We start from the raw sequence: 17793 nt of genomic DNA, 5'->3' as shown, positions 1-17793 counted from the left end.
CATACAATCCTAGTGGCCCAGCAAATCTTCGAACCCCGTCCGAGCGTGCCTGTACCGAGACTCACCAACTGGGAGGCCCCACTCCCCTCTCACACAGAAAAGTATCAGCTGCTCTGACAGTTACATTCAAATGCACGCATCCTGGCTGCACAGCGGGCCCCTTTTCAAGTGAGTATTTGTTGAAGTAAGTATAGGGCAGTGCGTCAAGGGCAGAAACACACACTGATAGTACTAGTTCCCATAAACTGGTCCACTCGCAGGAAAAACTTTTCTCCTGTCCAGTTGAAGGATGCCTACGTGGTCCTGGAGGGAAGGGGTTCAAACGGAAAAACGAGATGATTCGCCACGAACTCGTTCACAACCCTCCTAGATATAAATGCCCGTTCTGTCCGGACCATAAACGTCGCAGATACGCGCGGCCTGATAATCTCCGGCGGTAAGTTTTTCACTAGTCTAAGAGGAAATTTCATTAAAGAGTTCCAGGCATGTAAGGTGTTCTCACCCCGACGAAAACCTGAGCGGCCCCGCTCTTCAGCAGATTTTCCAGCGGAGACCCCGGAGACGGAGCCGGCGTCAGCCGTCTTGAGGTTTTTCAAAGCCAACAACTGGAACGGTGAAAACGGTAAGGGCAACAGACCTCTGTATCAATGGACAATGGCAGGCACGACAACCTCCCGCTGTCCTAGAGTCACTATACTCAGTGGTAACAACAGGGTCTCCTAAACAAAGGGAATACACACTTTGGATAGGAAACAGGCCTAACGAGCTCCCAACTTCTTCAGAGCAGGTTTGCGGGCCCGCTCAGAGACCATGTAGGGAACGGTCATTGCGTGAACCATGGTCGTCCTTCGCACTACTCCCCGTGAATGGTACTGTAGCTAGAGCGGCCAGCGGCGCTGCCGTTTGTTTGGCAAAGGAGTACAACAAGGGGGATGCCCACAGCGCACCCCCAGCGGCGGCACAGCATCTTGGTTTGGTGTCGCACCTACGCTGTTCGAGAGATCTTCCCTGGATAACATTTCCTTTTTTGCGTCGATAAAACACCGAGATGGCGAGCGTTACAGGAATCGACGACAAGGTAGCGCATATCTGGAGCGATTTTAGGGGGATGACGGCCTCCGACTTTTCGATCTTCCAGTGTTGGGACGGAGAGTTCCAGGGGGCAGAAGGCGTCGGAGGTGTCGGAGGTGGTGAATTCGACAGGCCTGTTGGGAATAATAGTCTCTGTGTAGCTGCTGTCGAGCTTCTCGCAGACACGATGGATATGCCATGCTGCAGCTTTTGAAGATGAAATGTCGATGAGTTTGTTGGAAAAGTAGTGAATAGACTCGTCTGCGTCGAGGGTGGATCGGTAGATTTCGTAGTCTTGCTAAAACGGATCAGAGATTTCAACACTGTTACCTACAGATTGGATCACATGTTTGAACCGGGGGATATGGATGGGGAGGTAGTGAAGCGGTTTGCGGGACTTATTAAGGAGTTCCAGCATAGTGAGCACAGAGAAGGCCGCTTGATAACCGAATCTGGCCGTTCGATGTTTGATGGTGATTTGGCATGTTTGGCACGTGGAGTGAAATTAGTCTAAGATATATAGGTTTGTCCCGGCTGTAGCCTTGTCATATATCGTACCTATGGCGATGTCTGGGGATTCCGATACTAACTTACATGACAGGGCTTTCCAAGGTCAGGTCGCTTCATGACTGTGAACGCCCTGAAAATCCCTCCGCCAAGCAAAGCGGCCCAGAAAATCCATAAGGACTCTGCGCTTGACGCACGTTTTTCCAACCAAAACTCCAAATCTGCTCAGCACACAGATAAAATCGGCCTAGACATTGGAAAAGTGGACGACTTTCCCAAATACTACGAGTATGCCTTCACGTCCCTCCCCAAGGAGAACAGCAGCCACCTCGCCAAAGCTATAATCAAGCGCATTGAGCCCTGTAAGCGGGCGAGGCACCCATACAACGGGGGCAAGTCGAGGAATCCAGAAAAGAGCAAGCCGAACTGGTGGCCTGAGGATGTGCGTCATCGGGAACCCGACCACCTTCTCAAGAAAGGTCAATAACCCTCCACCCCCGCCCTGTGACGCAAATAGTCTCCCTCATGACCCACCTTGTTCGTAAGGTTGGCTATGTCGAAATTGTAGAGGCGGCTTCCGAACCCGGAAGGCTGGTAAAATCCGAGTTCGAAATCCAGCTTCTTGATGAGATACTCAAAAGACGACGGGAAGAAGAGCGGTATGGGCGGGGAGGAGTTGGTGGGTATCCTGAGCTTGCGAATGTAGGCCTCAGCTGACCAAGCCGTTATATGAGAAGCATTTTTGAAGCTTTTGCTGCGATATTGAGCCTCCAAGCGGTCGTCTAACGGGCTGACTTTCATGGGCGCGCTGGGAATTTATAGTCGAGGTTAAGCGTCAGTCACTACCGCAATTGTTTCCTCATGTAGGACATCTGGAATAAGGTTTTTCAATAGCGGACAATACAGCAGGGGGGCTAAACCTGACGAGCAACTCCCGTGTGAATAAAGTAGTATAGAGTAGTGTCATAGCAAAGTGATATACATATGTGATTTTCAGACACGTGTTAGGGCACAGGCCAAGCCAAGATCTTAATGGACAGAGCACGTTTCCAGATTGATGCCTTTCAAAACCGCTCAGGGACGTTCTTAAGGTGGTAATGGCCCTTCTTTAACTGCAAACTTTCTGCCGGGGTGTCAATAGCTGCAGTGTTGGTTGACGTATCTTTCATGTGCTCCTTTTCCAGCTCTGGCTTTCCTCCCTGGACGAAAACATGTAGTTCTTCCGGGTGTACCACCGTTTTTAGATGCCTATAAATGTTTAATACAGTCCATTGATTAGTGGTTGGGGCGGACTCTTACCGTTGGAGAATGTCATGTCTTGCATACTGCTGTGAACAGAGCGGACAGACATGCCCGGGGGGCTTATGGGTAAGTCTGTGGCGTTGAAACTCATGATCCCGCTTAAACCTCTTTCCGCACCCTCCTGTCGAACATACATAAGGCCTTTTGTCCGAATGGGTCAGAGAATGTGATCTAAGCTATCAGTATGTCTCTCCGCACTCAAGTTCTGTTCTATACTCACTTTAGTGAAGACTTTCTCCCGAAGGCTGCTATACAACCGGGGTACGGGCACTTGAATTGTCTCACTTGTGAAGAGGGGATGTAGTCCCGCGGTTCGGAAGCACCACCTGTCGAGTTACTTTCAATTAAACTCGATATCGAGATTCTGTTGAAAACTGCGGATGGTGATGAGATATTCTGCTCAGACTGGAAAGTGCTGTCAGGCGGCGAAGAACTCTTATCATGATTTTGGGACTGATCCATCCAATATTTATCCCTTTCTTTGGACCTCTCAGGCTCCCTTTCCAGATATGCACGGCATCTACGTGCTGCCAAGGTCTTACTGGCGCGTTCAGTAGCGACAGGGTCATCTTTGTCCAGTTCCAGTGGTTGGGCGTCACTCTCGCTGTCAGTAGATGGTTTTTTGTCGATCGCATAACGTCTAAAATGACATAAGGATTAGCATGCTTTTATACCTAGTGGGAAGCAGCACACGCTGGCGTGTTTCCGTATAGGCAACCGAAATTTATGCATGAGAACCTACATTAAGTTCATTTCCTCGTATGCTCGGGTATTTATAATCTCCTGTAGTAGTTTCGAATCTGCCTCGGACCAGGGCAAGGATGTCACAGGCTGAATATGCGGAGTCCTCACTCCATATTGGTGAAGGTCACATAGGATATACCTTAGAAGATATCTGGTGTCTGGGAATATTAGTGAACGGAACAGAAATGATTAACGAGTTCGAACCTGCTGCTGTTTGGATTGGAAACCCTAGCATCAGCAGCCACCACAAGGGTCGGCGATCTGGCTCCCATTCAGGGTCAATCATCTTGATTAATGCTTCCGTTATCCGTGGTAAAGCCTCTTTACTTAACAATCCTATCTTCCTCTTATAATCCAATGCGTATTGCGTTCGGTCCTTCAATTCCAAAGGATGAGTGTAATCTGCTTAGTCGGCCAGTGGCACATGTAGTAGCATGTTAAGATAGGGGTATCTGGAGCTGAATGCTGGTTAGATACGATATATATGTAAATAAGATTATCGGCTCACAAAAATGCCCCTTCTGATGCCCGATATCAATTTCAAGAACAGAGGAGTTTCTCCAACAGATCCTTGTCACGGCCGTCCGAAGAGGAAATAACACGCGTCAGTCATGAGAGCGCTTCGTCAAGATTGATCGAGCGAATAATGTCAGGAAAGTTATTTCTCTCTGCTTCCATTAGCTTTTTTCCCGTAACCATAAAATATTATTCACCTTCTAGTCTCCAATTCGCGAGCCCGAACTCTAGGAGAAGCCTTTCGCGTGCCAAATGTCCTAACTTCCGTAACACCTCCCAGTATATTCTTCTCAGAAAGTTCTCATCCTTGACAATTATTTTAGGGAATCGATTAGCTTCAAGAGAAGTATACTCGCTGTTGCAAGAGGAAGCAGTCCTTCTAGGGAAACCTTGAATGGTTAGATGCTCGCAAATCAGTCTAAAGCTCAAGCCACTTCGTTTTAGATCCGTCAGCAGCTCCAATTCGTCTCTGGTCCATCTGGTGTAGGGCATGGCTAACGAGAGTAGGGAAATGGAAAGATGAGGGAGGAAGAAGTACCGCCCACTCTCGAGGGGTTGCTTTATCTTAAATACACCCTTTCAGCGCGCTTAACGTGGCTTGACTAATAATTTTCTAAATCAGTAGCCTCCCGCGGACAGGGGTACTCAAACTACTGGCCTATCAAAATCGAGCAGTATTGAAAGCCAGCCCTGAATCATCAGCCACTACGCGTTCAGAAGGTATAGTCTGGTATGATAAATATACAAGGTACACGAAAAGAGACAACCCTATTACCGCCAGGCCAAACATCCACCTCAAACAGTGACCGGAACCCTCATCTCTTACAATACATCATGTACGAACACTTCTCCCTACTTGAGTGCCCGAGTTGTCCGGCGGAGGTCCTGTTCTGTCCGTTTATATGCTGGTAGAGTAAAACAGCCATATCGCAGTGCCCAGAGTCTTTCGCAATAGTGAAAGCGGTTTGACCGTCTGAGTCAACAGAATGAACGTCAGTACGCGGGTCCGCGAGCAGAACCGTGACTATCCCCATGTTTCCTTTTCCCGCTGCCCATCGAAGCGCATTCCAGCCGTTATGGTCGGTGGAGTTCACATCAACCTTTTTATCCTCGAGAATCTGCTTCACCACGGCAAGTGAGCCTTTGCGGGTAGCTAGTAACAGGGCGCTCTCCCCGAGTGGTGTTCGAACGTCGTTCAATCCTCCTTGACTCAAGACGAACAGGGTGACTGGATCACGGCCTGCCCGTATCGAGGCAAGAAGTGGTGAGTTATAATCCCAGCGGCAGGAGATGTCGAACCTTGGGTCTTGGAGCAGCCGCTGGATCATGCTAATGCAACCAGCTTCAATGGCTAGCTGCAGAAGGGGCTGTTGAGTTGGTAAAGTTGCCTCCACATCTACACCTTTTGTATCCAGGAGCATCCCTACTATTCCAGTAGCTCCACTTATAATGGCACACATGAGCGGGGTATGACCCGAACGGTCCAGAGCATTCAGGTTGATATGTTGCTGGAGTAGAAGCTCGTTCACCACCTCTTGGTGGTTGTTCCTGGCGGCTAAATGGAGGGGAGCCTGGCCATCATAGTCTCTGGCGTTGGGGTCAGCCCCTCTCCTGAGTAGCTCTTGGAGAGCTACGGCATCTCCACAGGCCGCCGCGCGTTGAAGTCGCGTAGATTGGTCGTATGTCAAACTCATGGGTGGTTTTGCGGCGGGTTTCACTCCATAAACAACGTCACTTTATTATAGGGTCAGCGTGGTGTTAATAAAGGCAGTGGGCATACACACATGTCTAGGTTTCCTTCAATTCCCTCTGTCAGAGACTTACGCACTTGGGAAAACTCTAAAATGGCTTCAGTAAGGGTTTTCCCTAGGCGTTCACAGAATAGCTTGGTAGCATGAGCCGCAAGCCCAGATTCCCACTCTTTATACACTTCCTCCTCTTCCCGGTTCTTCCGATCATTCAATAGTATCTTATGTCTCACACGCGTCACCCCTTGAAACCCAAATCCTTTCATCAACTCCTCGTACGAATCGGCAAGGTTCCAGGTCCGGCTATCTCTCCGGTAGGCTTCCTCCAAATGTCGATAAAATTGATGGAATGCGGTCGCTCCCATGGGGTTCTTTAGCCGGACAGTGAGATCATGTATCTCTACCACAACACCTGGTGCACAATACCTAAGCGCATGAATTAGCCCCTGTCGCATTAAACTCCGTAAACTTACTTGTTGGCATCCTCTAGAATCGACGATAATAGTGGTTTATCACCATGCATCCGGTCGACTCGGATAAGATCTGCGTTCTTGTGGCGTTGAACTGGATGCCATTGTTCTCGATCCTCGACGTATAAAAAAAATTCACAGTTGCTAGGAACGCTAGACCACATTTAGCGATGCACTATGCGCTGGTTCTATACATACAACTGTGGCTGTATAACCACCCTGTCCACTCCGACTACCTGTGTCTAGTCAGCAGGGGGCTTTGATATGTACGATCCAAACCTTTACCCTTGCACCTGGGTACGCATCAGCTGTCTTTCTGTTAGCTAAAACCAGACTCTAGTAGATAATACGGGACTTCACCAGCTTGTACGGCCCAGTATCCAGTACCCGTTCCAATGTCCAGAATGACTCTAGGATTATCTGCCGGCCCATGGATTAACTGGCCAAGAAATATGTGCAACGCTTGGGAGTAGCGATCAAGTCGATCAACTTCGTTCTTTGGAGTATATTAGCCGCCGCCTCCGGTCTGGGTGGCAAACGTACCCCGTCGACAGGCCAAGGGTATCCATCTATTTCAGGATAATCCCTGCTGTACTTCTTGGTCGTACTATATAGGTTGTAATCAACTGATTCGGTCCTGTAGGATTCAGAGCCGGAGCCGTATCCGTCATCTGACACAGAGGAAGGTGGCCGGGTAGGTGGATCCATAGCGGATACGATCGTCGAAGACGAAGCTGAAGAGGATGATGTTCCATCGAGAAATGTCCACTAACGCGGTCAATAAACAATCGAGACTTGGATATGAATACGTACACCGTCTTCATCCGCAAATCTAGGAACGGTAGTAGAGTCGTTGTCGCTAGGGGTGCACTCAGGAGGAAGGCGGTGGCTGGAAAGCGACACAACAGTTCGAGAGGACATAGGTGGTGGTGTAAGTGGAGGCGTATATATTCGTACGGAGCCAGGCGCTACAGAGCGCCGCGTAGGATGGTGAATAGGCGAGTGTGACAATTGCACCAGGTGGTCACGGTACTCATGTACATCCTATTCACATCAGCATACGGTCAAGGAGTAACAGAAGATACTGACCGAGCTTGGGAATGGAGACCTTCCCTCATTGCTGGGGTGGTCCGCCATGGTAGAAATAAATCAGGAGCAAAAAAAAGAGGAGCCGATGCAGCGTGCAAATCACGATGAGAACTTGAGCAAGGCTGGCATATTATATGCACCTTGACGGCCAAAGAATCACCCTGCGTAACGGGGCTCTGACAGATCGACGAGAGATGAGACATCAGTACGAACCTCCTCCGTAATCCATAGGGGGTGATTTCCTGAAAGTTACATCGGCCGCGGTCCAGGTCACGGAAGACCTGAGTTCCTACGGATGGGCCCCCGCTGGTGGCTGGGTTTATTCGTTCCTGTTTTGGATCCTCCACCTGCGCCAATCCCCTCGATACTGTTCCACGCTTAGTCCATTATTCATGCACTTGCTCCAAGCGACAGGTTGCAAGATAAATCCCGTATTAGGAATAATCCGGGGAGCAGCATGTCCATAAGTGGGCTGGATCTATGCTTCCTTGATTACCTCAGGCTGCAGCGCTATTTTCCGACCGCTCCTCCTTGAGACAGATCGAAAAGCATCCCACACCGACCTCTTCCATAGAAATGCAAGGAAATGTGTATCCCTGGGAAGAGGGTGGTGGTCCGAGCAGAGATACAGTGGAGATTCCTATGAATCCACCCCGTGGTGAGACCACTGCCTTCATTTTGGCGGCGTAGATAATACTGGCCGGTGGCCCGAGCTGGACCCATACGATCTTTTAGATCAGGCGCCTAAATCAGTTGGCAAACTTAGGTACGTTAAAAACAGACTGCCCCAGCAGACTATGCAATATCCATTTTTTTTTTTTTTTAAATACTACTCAAGAACACTTCTAGGAGTTCCTAATGGTTTGTGTAAGTCCACATTTCCAGCTAGTTAGACCCTACTAGTTGTTTTCTCAAGTAGCTTCGATTAATTCAGCTTCCTGGCTGTTCCAGACCACCTCCCCTGGTGCTGTACTTTGAGAGGTATCGTCGAGCTCGGCTTGCTGCTTGCTGATAGGCTCAATAATTTTTAAGACCCACTCAGCGACAAGTGCGGGTCTGACCAGCAACCACACTAATAACCGAATGGATGAAACTCTAAACGCACGGATCAGCAGCCCCCAGAGGCGTGAGCGAGCCCAGCAGCTGACAGGAACCATCCACAAGTGGGGACCACTCTTCCGGGGTTTCCAAAAGATTCGGGTACTGGCGTATTGAATGTGGCATAGAATATACCTCTTCATAAGTGAAATGGTCAAGCCGTGATAAGACACCCAGTAGGGCGATCCAGATACCCGGCTTTTGTAGGTACAGCTCCAGCCAATATGGCTTTTTACCGTGCCTAATAGCATTCTTTAATCGTGAAGTATTCGGCAAGTTCTCTGCCCGGATAAAGTCCTCAAGAGTCCCACCTCTTGAATAATAGCGCTGTACGAGATATCGTACAGCAAGAGCACGAAGAAACCATTTTCTTATATCAGTGCCCCGTTCCGCGGTAAGGAATGCTGACCTCGGATCATCAACTGTGCAACAAGCTGCCAGGATTATACCTGTTGGATCCAACTTCTTGAAATACTCCACAATCCGGGAGAGAAATTCCAACGCATGACTGAGAAATGTATCCACAGTGTCCGAGCGATGTTCGCCTGGCCTCATCAGCCTGCTTTGCGGGAAAAAAGGGTCATCGGGAGTCGGCTTCGTTTCTGCTTCGGCCAACCCGGATGGCTGTGTTCGTGAAAGGAGTAACAAGGCATTGTAGGCTTCTGCAACGAAAGCCAGACAGTATTTGTCAATATTCAGGCCGATGATCTCCGCCGACACTCCCATCCACATAAGCAAGCCATCCCCGCTTCCCTCCTCTATCCAAAGGCCCCCACGTGAAATAAGGACCTGATCAGCGCGGATTCGTATCTCGACAGCGTTGATTTTGCTATTTCGCAGCTCGTCTTCCGTCCTAATCTTATGGGATGCGGGATATACTTTGAACAAGCCATTTTCCGGCCCAAGACCTCCCCTCACGGGCCTCCAGATGGATATCCCCTCACGGCAGGGATGTGCCCTTCGGAGCCTAGTACCCGTGGAACTCGGAGCCAAGTTGTGGATAATTGGGCCCTGCCAGATCACTCCTTCCGTCGTGTCAAAGTTCCGCAGAAGAACCAACACGTCCAGCTGTATAGTTGAATTAGAAGCCACAACAGGTTGAATCCATGCCAACACATACATTAAAATTATGCTCCATAAGCTGCTGCCATTCCTTTCGATCGGCAGAAGCCAAATACTTCACTGATTCTGAATCGGCGAGGCGATCGAGCACATCCTTCTCGACTTTCAGAGAACGTACAAGAGCCTCATCAGTAATTGTCGCACTATTAACAAGGCAGAATCCCCATTCATCCATGTCCACTTCTTCGTTGGTGCGGATATATTGGTCGAACAGGCGGTCATCGGTCGATTGTGGGGATTCCATCTTGGCAGAGCTTGAGCTTAGGTAATACACTTCTGGAAGGAGGTTCAGAGAATCTGAACTTGTATGATCAAAGGGTACAAAGGAAACAGTTCCTCCATTTATTTATATCGTTTCGTATGTCTCCATCAAACGCGTCTCCAAACAAAACTCCAGCATCGACGTATATCACCGCCCATCAGTGCGTCTAAGGTGCATCCAACGTGCGGCTTAACGTATTATTCTGGTCCATTCAGCCTGACTGTTCATTTCGGCGGTGGAGGGGGTGCGCCTGGTTTCTTGACTCCAGTAGTGTCGTAGGCGCCTCGCCGGGAAATTCTATCCTGCGCACTGTGCGAGCGAATCATCTGGCGGAGTTAACCACGGCCAGGAAGAAATCTTAAGAATTTACTTACAGTGTAGGGGAATGATTCTAAGCAATCAAGAAGGTCCACGGGCTTTCCTGACTATTCAACCTGCGGATTGAGGTAACTTATAGACCAATATATAGGAAGAAATGGCGCGCGGTAATTAAGCGAGACCTTGATTAATAGACTAACTAAGCTCGGCATCTCTAGAGCGCTTGACTCGTGCTATCTAGCCAGGGGTGTGTAGTGATTCCCAGCCCCATGTTTGGGATAGCTCTGCCCTGCCCCCGTCTCGGATGATGTCAAGAAAAATCGTGCCCCGTGTAATCAAACCGTTGAATGCTCAGCACCCACCATTGAAGCACGCACGCCTTCCTGGAGATGGTCCTGGAAGTGTGCGATTGCTTCTGGCGATAGCAAAATCGCCAACAGCCCAACATATTTACTCACTCCGGCGGCACTGCTTTGACAATCCTGTAAGCTTGGTTGAGTGTAGCCAGCAAGGAACATACCAGATTATAGATTGCCAGTACAGACAGGGCAGTAGTCCTGCTTGCAGGGATACGACATGGTTATTTTATCCTTGTGAGTTACTCTCGGGCAGGCCCCATTTTCGACACAATAAACAACACGAGGCTCGGGTTCGAGATAGCCACAACTGTACTGGACACGACCGTGGGAACACATCTCGAAAAGATAATTCTGGGTTTGCTCACGGTATTCGGAGGTGCAGAACGAGAAAAAAAAAAAGGTATACTCTGATACTTTGATGTCTGAGAGGAAGTGATTACAAACTAGAAGAAACAGCAGGGTGATGAAAAAAGGAAGAATATGGAGCTATATATCTCTTTCGCTGTGGTAAGCCCTGGCTATAGGCCAAAATAATGATCGGGATTGGGAAGCGTGATAGTAGAACCACTAGGAGAGCTCCATTGGTCAAATGCGACATCCGAACACGGAAAATCGACGGTGTTCCCAGTTAATTCAGTTGGTGGTGGGAGGGCGTCAGTGCTCGGAATATGCGAACTAGGCCCGAGCGCGGTGAACTCTCGGACGCCAATTCTCGATTCAGTTCCGTCTAACAAGTCCCAAAAGACCAATATGAGATGATGCGACAAAAGTCGAGTTGGGGGGTAGAGACACACCTGCGTGTCCTTGGAAATCCACGGTTTGGTTGGCTGGGATGCTCAAATGAGGACAAGGGAATGAATTGCTGGGCTTCGGTGACTGATCATCGCCTCTCTGCAGCCTGCACCCAGTGTCTCTTTCGAAAGTTCGGGCCTGGCGTTTGGCATTCATCCGACTAGTATGCTTAGTATGGGAACAAGATCCGGAGTCACGGTCATCAGATCTAGAAATGAGCCAAATAATTAGCTGCTGCTCTTTGTTCTGCCCCGCGAGTTATCTTTCTCTGGGGTCTGATTTGGCTTTGCGCAGGAGAGGGCCGTACCCAACCTTCCAGCAAGCCTGAGGCTGCGCATGTAAGTGGATGCAACCAAGCCAAGCGAGGGGTAGAAACATACAGAATTAGGATATTGAAGCTGATCGATGGGACCTGGGGCCTTGGGCACATGCGTGCTGCTCTCAGAAGACATAGGATTACCAATGCATGAGAATTCGATATCCTCATCAGGACGTAAGCAAATCCGTGGCATAAATTGAGACAAATCAAGTTGCCAGGGTCCAAGATCCTGGCAAGATGCTCTCGACTTGAAGAATTGAGTTAGATGAGCCTGCCACTCTCTCAAACCCATGGCCAGAAGTTCTTGCAGCTATCGAGCAACTACGAGGAGGCTGGTTATCTTTATACAATATCGGCTACGATTCTGGCCCGCTGCAGGCTATCCCCAGCCTGGCCGATCCAGCGCTTCCAAACTCAAACCACAAAGTTACAGATCCCAATCTCAGGCCAATACGGCCCTGGCTGAAGCCTATCGAGCTTGGGTCATCTTGATCTCTCAAACCCATGGCCTGTGGTCAGTACGGGTATACAGCCCGCTGCAGGGTGAGAATAAGCTTACAGGGGTGCACCGCTCTTCACCTAGGACAGAAATATACAACAAAGGGTAAGAGCCTGCAATTCTCTCAGACCCATGGCTGGAGGTCAGTACGGCTATGCAGCCCGCTGCAGGGTCATTCCAGTCTCACTCCAGAGGCGGCACTGACGCGCACGCCAGAAGGTTGGCTGGAGTGGGCCTGAATGCCCTCCAAACTGCCTACTCGTTTCGGAGGAGAGCCACAGCAGTAAGAGGTCCGTGCTCGTTGTGCACAACGAGCACGGACCAACCCTTCTGTCGAGTGCATGAGTAACGTAATTCCCAACAGAGCGGCCAACCTGACCGAGCGGCCAATGTCTGTATCCCATATTAAATGGCCAATTTTTTACTTGAATATCTGAGTTTCTGGTTGAACATCTTGGCTCTTAGTGTCTGATTGGCCGGGTGGCTGAACTGAGTGGTTCAACTCGGTCGAATTTCGTCGGTGGTTTGACAAATCCGATTATGCGAGAAACTTTTATCTTGCATTTTGGCGACGGCAAACTCCGTCTTGGGGAGAAAGATATCTCTCGATACATTGAAGCCAGTATTTTTGAGGAAGTGCAGTGCTCTCTCTCTTGCAGTGAACTTAGGTTTTCATGCTCATTTTTGTTTGTCCCGGAGACCATGATGATTGGTTGGTATTTCCGTAAGGGTAGCTCAACGTGGAACTGTGAAGGCAAAAATTCTTGTGAATTGTATTCTGCAAATTCTCAAGGGGTCGGGATCGACTCTTTCCAAAACAGAGCCTAGTTCCTAATTTGGACTAGTACAATCTGGCAACTTTGTTCCATCATGTGACCCAAAATTGAGTACCCCACTTCCCCTTGTGAGACTTGAGCGATCGGGGCGCCTTTTCGTGTGGAGCGGGGGATTCCAGGTGTCGACGGTGAAGAATTCCCCTCCTTCAAGCCATCATTTCAACTGAGAAATCAAAGCAAATGGACATAATATCTGCCCTACGGGCTTTACGCAATGCATCCACCGAAGTTCTCCAGAGCCACCATCAAGAGATACTACAAACCCTGTCTGATGTGGGACAACGATTGAACGTGAGCGCATACCCCAACCTCGTGCCGCAAGAAACTAATAGCTGATCACAAGCCGAATTTCCTCCTCGATGATCACCGAAGCGAATGCATTTCTATCCCGTCAAGATATTCCGCGAGTGAACCTGATGACCCAGACCAATCTTGCTACCAACAATCGTCCGACAGCGAAAATAGCAACGAGGGCAGCCATACGCCGTTGTCCGTCACATGCCGTCTTGAAGAGTCCGAGAAGAACTCAAGACCTGAAGATTGTGCCACCATAGATGAAGGACGATGCCGAAAATCTGAGGCAAGACCGTCAAGTGTGTGGCCTGCGAAACTGCTCGAAGCTTCAGCTGGTACACTTGATTGGCTCTATAAGTTCTCGAGGACAGATCCAGCAGATGCCATAAGAGCCCGAAGATCGCGAGGGAAGGACTATAGGATTGAGGATATCCAACGGGTGGACGGCAGGAAAAAGCCTGGGAAGGAAGATCAACTTTTTAAGGGATTCGCCCAGCGGTCACTTGGCTGTGGCTATATAAGTTTCCAACGTGGCTCCGGAGGAAATACAAGAGTAGATGAACTCTGTGAGGGAATTTGCTGCTCGAAGCCCGAGCTCATCAAGAAAAAACAAAAGTCTATCACGCAATACTGCGAAAGTCTCGGCCTTAAGCCTGATGATAAAGAGACCTTGCTACGGGCTATAAATGCCGGAGTGAAACAGTTGGTGACAGAGAAGCTATTTGGGAAACGATTGGAAGAGTCTGGAAGGCCGAATATGCCTGGTGCGATATCTGCTTTTACGGCCTTGAACATGCATGCTTTCAGCCGCCTACGTTTCGAAGACATACCATCGTTCATTGACCTCATCGTTCCTCATATTCCTCAGGCCGAAGCGCGCATTATCGAACCGCCTACAGGATCAGATGGATCAGAGTATTCCCATGTTGCTGACTCCTTGATATCTCTATCAGTATGGTTCATGGATTTTCAGAGTGCTTATGATGGTAAGCCAACCGCCTTTGCTTCTAGCATCAATCTAACTATGCCAGCGAACATCTCTACTACTCAGTCAGAAGTTGGCGAGCCTCCGCTGAAACGCCAGCGGCTAATAAACCAAAGCTCATCAAACCCCGAAACCATCCCTGGACATACCTCAACGCCGGGAATTGGGCTTCCCGTATTGAACGCTTATGCCCATTTACAGCCGGATCCTGGACTACGGCAGGGCCCTATTTTATCATCGAGCGAACAAGATAGCAGAGAACGGCCAATCACGTCATCCTCAAGCTTTACACAGCTTTGCTACGATGAGGATAATCTAGCTAATTTCTTGATGGGATTTACGGACTTGAATTTACCAGATTGCGAACTCGAGGGCTTCCAACGCATGTTCTATCAGCCCGTGCAGAATGGCTCGTCCAATTTTGGTTGGTGACACAGCTATTGAAGATAAACGTACATAATACATGGAAGACAATCATATGGCATGAAACATATTACTTCGCTGATTGCAGATTCTGTGGCTTCCACTCTATATCTGATATAACCAACGCTACCAATTTTCCTCCTTCCGCAACTTCAACGTCACACTCTGAAAATATGTTGTAGTAATGTGCTGTGTCCACCGTCGTTGTTCCTATCTTAACATCGCCATCGACATTGAGTGGGATCATGATTGTGACTGATCTCCCGGTAACGGTTTTACCTGGATAAACAACGTGGCCTCCAGTCTTGAAACTCAGACGTGATGGCTTGGACGTTGGCTTCGGCAGTAGTGACTAGTTAGGTATTAGATCAAAGGTTCATTAAAGAGCGAAAGGTTATTACTGTTTGTGCGTATTCATCCATTGTCACCTCAATGAGGCTATGACAGTCGTCTGTTGGGAAAAACCGGACTGCTGGCCCAAGTTGAGACCTTGGGAGAGAATCGGCTACCGGTTTAACCTCAGTCCATGCCTTTGTCGCACAACTCTGTATCTTAGCAGATGTGATAGGTATAATAGATTGAGCCATTAGAAGGCTTCCTATCATCCCTCGAGCCGCCGGTATCTCGCAAGTATTGGCTTTGAAGGATAGAGTCGTGAATAAATCCTATAGCAAAAAAAAATGATGAGAGAGACCAGGAAATGAAGGAGATTTTCGTCAGGTATATCACGAAGAATTCGAGGGGCACTTCGTGAGGAGGGGTTGACTGGGTTCTAAATATCATCGGGAACTGCTGGTAAATGCCGGCTCCACCGCCTTCCTTTTTAGGTTTCGGCGTCAGTGTTTTGGTGCCCGACAAGTTTGTTGACTTTGGCCACCCATGCCCTCGACTGACCAAACCCGCTTAGGGACTACCACGCTTTGACTCTCACCAGCAAAAGCGCTGTTCTTACTACGAGGACGAAGCCACCGTTCTTGTATTTGTCTCGCTTGATAACTAGACACTCGCCCTCAGGGTTTCTGCCTTGCAGTTGCATAGGTGTCCCTTATTGTGACCCTTCCAAACCAGCATTCATGCACTCGAAACGACTCTTCCATTGAACAGTTTCGATGAAAGAGTCTTCAGGCGTTCACTTCATCGGTCTGTCTCATCTTCTCTATATTTCAATCTAGTTGATCATCAAAGTTAATGGTATCTCGAGTTCAATGCAGGGAAATCGGACGATCTCTTTCGCTACACCTCAGGTCGATGGCTCGTTGACGAAAAGGCCCAACAGCAAATGCGTTATGTGAAATTCGATCTCGATAAACTTTGTCACGTAGCTGCTACACATTTCGGTACCGCAACGAAGTGTATTCGCGTTGTTAAACTGGAAGGAAACTTCAACAAAGCATTACTCCTTACCATGAACGATGGCAACGAGGTCATAGCAAAGCTTCCTTGTCCAAACGCCGGCCCGCGCTCGTTGACCACTGCCTCTGAAGTTGCCACCCTGAATTTTGTATGTCGTACGTGCTAACGCTCGTAACTGGATCCCATGTGGAGCTAACATTCCCGTACTAGTGCAGTCAAGGACGTCTATTCGGGTGCCGAAGGTTTTTGCGTGGAGCTCAGATGCTGCCAATCCAGTAGGCACGGAATATATCATAATGGAAAAGATTGGGGGGGTTGCCTTGGCAGAGACATGGGCAGCAATGAACACCTTGGAGCGCTACAAAATAATCGATCAAGTCGTGCAAGTTGAGAAAGAACTTGCCAGTATAGTTTTTCCAGCATACGGCAGTCTTTTCCTTCGCGAGTCGTTGCCTGCTACGATTCGACAGTATCCGCTTCCTCCAGAGCTAGATCCAGATGAGCTATTTTGCATTGGTCCGTCCTGCAAACGAACATGGTGGCACGACAACTTCGTCGATGTGCTTCGGTCAGTGTCCAAAGATGTGGGCCCATGTAGGTATTCCTGTACATATGTTGACTTCCCGACATTTGTGGAATAATGCTGACTGGTCCTAGGCGTGGGCCTTCCAGAGTTTGCGTTGTCAACTGTCCAGCGAGAGTTTGCTCGTATTGCGAGCTCAAGAGCACAGGTGCAGCGTCAACTCGATAATTTTGACGAATCCCAATCTATAGATGATTATGAAAGCCTTTTAGAAAAAGTGAACATGGCGCTGCCGACATTGTCACATGACAAACGGGTGCTAGATGTTTCTGAATCCGTCCTTTGGCATACTGACTTGCATTTGGGAAATATCTTTGTTTCGCTGAACGAGCCTGGTATTGTTGAAGGAATTATCGATTGGCAATCGGCTCAGTGCGCTCCTTTGTTCCTACAAGCTCGATTCCCAGACTTTCTTACGCCACCAAAGGATTACACAGTTGGCCCTGACTTACCGGGCTTGCCAGACGGTTTCGATGACCTAAGTCTCGAGCAGCAAGAGCAAGCTAACAACGAGAAAGAGTTGGCATCGAGATCTAAGTATTACGAGATGTCCTGCCTTGCCCACAATCAACACGTGTATGATGCTATGAAACTGGATCGCAGATTGTGGGAGCCCTTCGTATGCGGCCAGTTGTCCTCCCATGGTAGTTTGGTCCCAATACGCGAATGTTTGATCCGTTTGTTTACGGACTGGTCTGTGCTGGATTTCCAAGGCAATTGTCCCTTTCAGATCACAGAAAATGAACGAAAAAAACACGATGAACAAAAAATGCAATATGAGGACAGGCTTTATCTGTGGGATCTTGTGACAGGTTTTGTCGACATGGAATGTAGTGCTGCTCACGCGATCATGTTACAGTACAATCTCCACTGATCACGCTTCTATTTTCCAACTTCTAGCCATTGATGCTGTCGCTCATAGTGTAGTTTTAGGAGCGTCGGCACGCTGCCAAGAAATGAGGATAGCGCGAATATCCAACGTGGAAAGTCATAAAAGGCGGCTGAATATAAAGGTAGAATACACGATTCGGGAAAGAAAGGCCTCACAGGGTCGTTCGATTGAGTGCGTGGCAGGAGGTTGCGCAGCCACCATGCCCAAACGG

The 17793-nt window shown here is 48.8% G+C and overlaps 7 protein-coding genes across 7 annotated transcripts; 4 read left to right on the top strand and 3 right to left on the bottom strand.

The window, feature by feature from the left end:
• Positions 1-985: 985 nt before the first annotated feature.
• BJX67DRAFT_386612 (uncharacterized protein) lies at positions 986-1489 on the bottom strand (the record flags this gene model as incomplete). Its single annotated transcript, XM_071034103.1, has 2 exons — positions 986-1369; positions 1418-1489. The coding sequence occupies 2 exons, from the start codon at positions 1487-1489 to the stop codon at positions 986-988; spliced, it is 456 nt and encodes a 151-aa protein (XP_070880376.1).
• A 207-nt stretch (positions 1490-1696) lies between these two features.
• BJX67DRAFT_386611 (uncharacterized protein) lies at positions 1697-2065 on the top strand (the record flags this gene model as incomplete). Its single annotated transcript, XM_071034102.1, has 1 exon — positions 1697-2065. The coding sequence occupies one exon, from the start codon at positions 1697-1699 to the stop codon at positions 2063-2065; it is 369 nt and encodes a 122-aa protein (XP_070880375.1).
• Positions 2066-5031: 2966 nt separating this feature from the next.
• On the top strand, positions 5032-5620 carry BJX67DRAFT_368745 (uncharacterized protein). The gene has a single exon (XM_071030667.1). The coding sequence runs from the start codon at positions 5173-5175 to the stop codon at positions 5347-5349; it is 177 nt and encodes a 58-aa protein (XP_070880374.1). The 5' UTR covers positions 5032-5172; the 3' UTR covers positions 5350-5620.
• Positions 5621-8542: 2922 nt separating this feature from the next.
• BJX67DRAFT_376032 (uncharacterized protein) lies at positions 8543-9842 on the bottom strand (the record flags this gene model as incomplete). Its single annotated transcript, XM_071031792.1, has 2 exons — positions 8543-9613; positions 9666-9842. 2 exons carry the CDS (start codon positions 9840-9842, stop codon positions 8543-8545), a joined length of 1248 nt encoding a protein of 415 aa, XP_070880373.1.
• A 3243-nt stretch (positions 9843-13085) lies between these two features.
• Positions 13086-15510, top strand: BJX67DRAFT_368732 (uncharacterized protein). The gene is made up of 3 exons (XM_071030666.1): positions 13086-13343; positions 13396-14332; positions 14378-15510. Exons 1-3 carry the CDS (start codon positions 13233-13235, stop codon positions 14761-14763), a joined length of 1434 nt encoding a protein of 477 aa, XP_070880371.1. The 5' UTR covers positions 13086-13232; the 3' UTR covers positions 14764-15510.
• On the bottom strand, positions 14825-15341 carry BJX67DRAFT_376031 (uncharacterized protein; the record flags this gene model as incomplete). The annotated part of the gene is made up of 2 exons (XM_071031791.1): positions 14825-15079; positions 15156-15341. The coding sequence occupies 2 exons, from the start codon at positions 15339-15341 to the stop codon at positions 14825-14827; spliced, it is 441 nt and encodes a 146-aa protein (XP_070880372.1).
• Positions 15511-16159: 649 nt separating the features above from the next.
• Positions 16160-17590, top strand: BJX67DRAFT_376029 (uncharacterized protein; the record flags this gene model as incomplete). Its single annotated transcript, XM_071031790.1, has 4 exons — positions 16160-16262; positions 16318-16701; positions 16765-17502; positions 17550-17590. The coding sequence occupies 4 exons, from the start codon at positions 16160-16162 to the stop codon at positions 17588-17590; spliced, it is 1266 nt and encodes a 421-aa protein (XP_070880370.1).
• Between the last annotated feature and the right edge of the window lie 203 nt (positions 17591-17793).

This window comes from Aspergillus lucknowensis, assembly GCF_044049455.1.
Source record: "Aspergillus lucknowensis strain CBS 449.75 chromosome Unknown BJX67scaffold_111, whole genome shotgun sequence".
Classification (NCBI taxonomy): domain Eukaryota; kingdom Fungi; phylum Ascomycota; class Eurotiomycetes; order Eurotiales; family Aspergillaceae; genus Aspergillus; species Aspergillus lucknowensis.
Note: the sequence above shows the minus strand (reverse complement) of the source record. Positions and strands in the feature narration are given on the sequence as shown.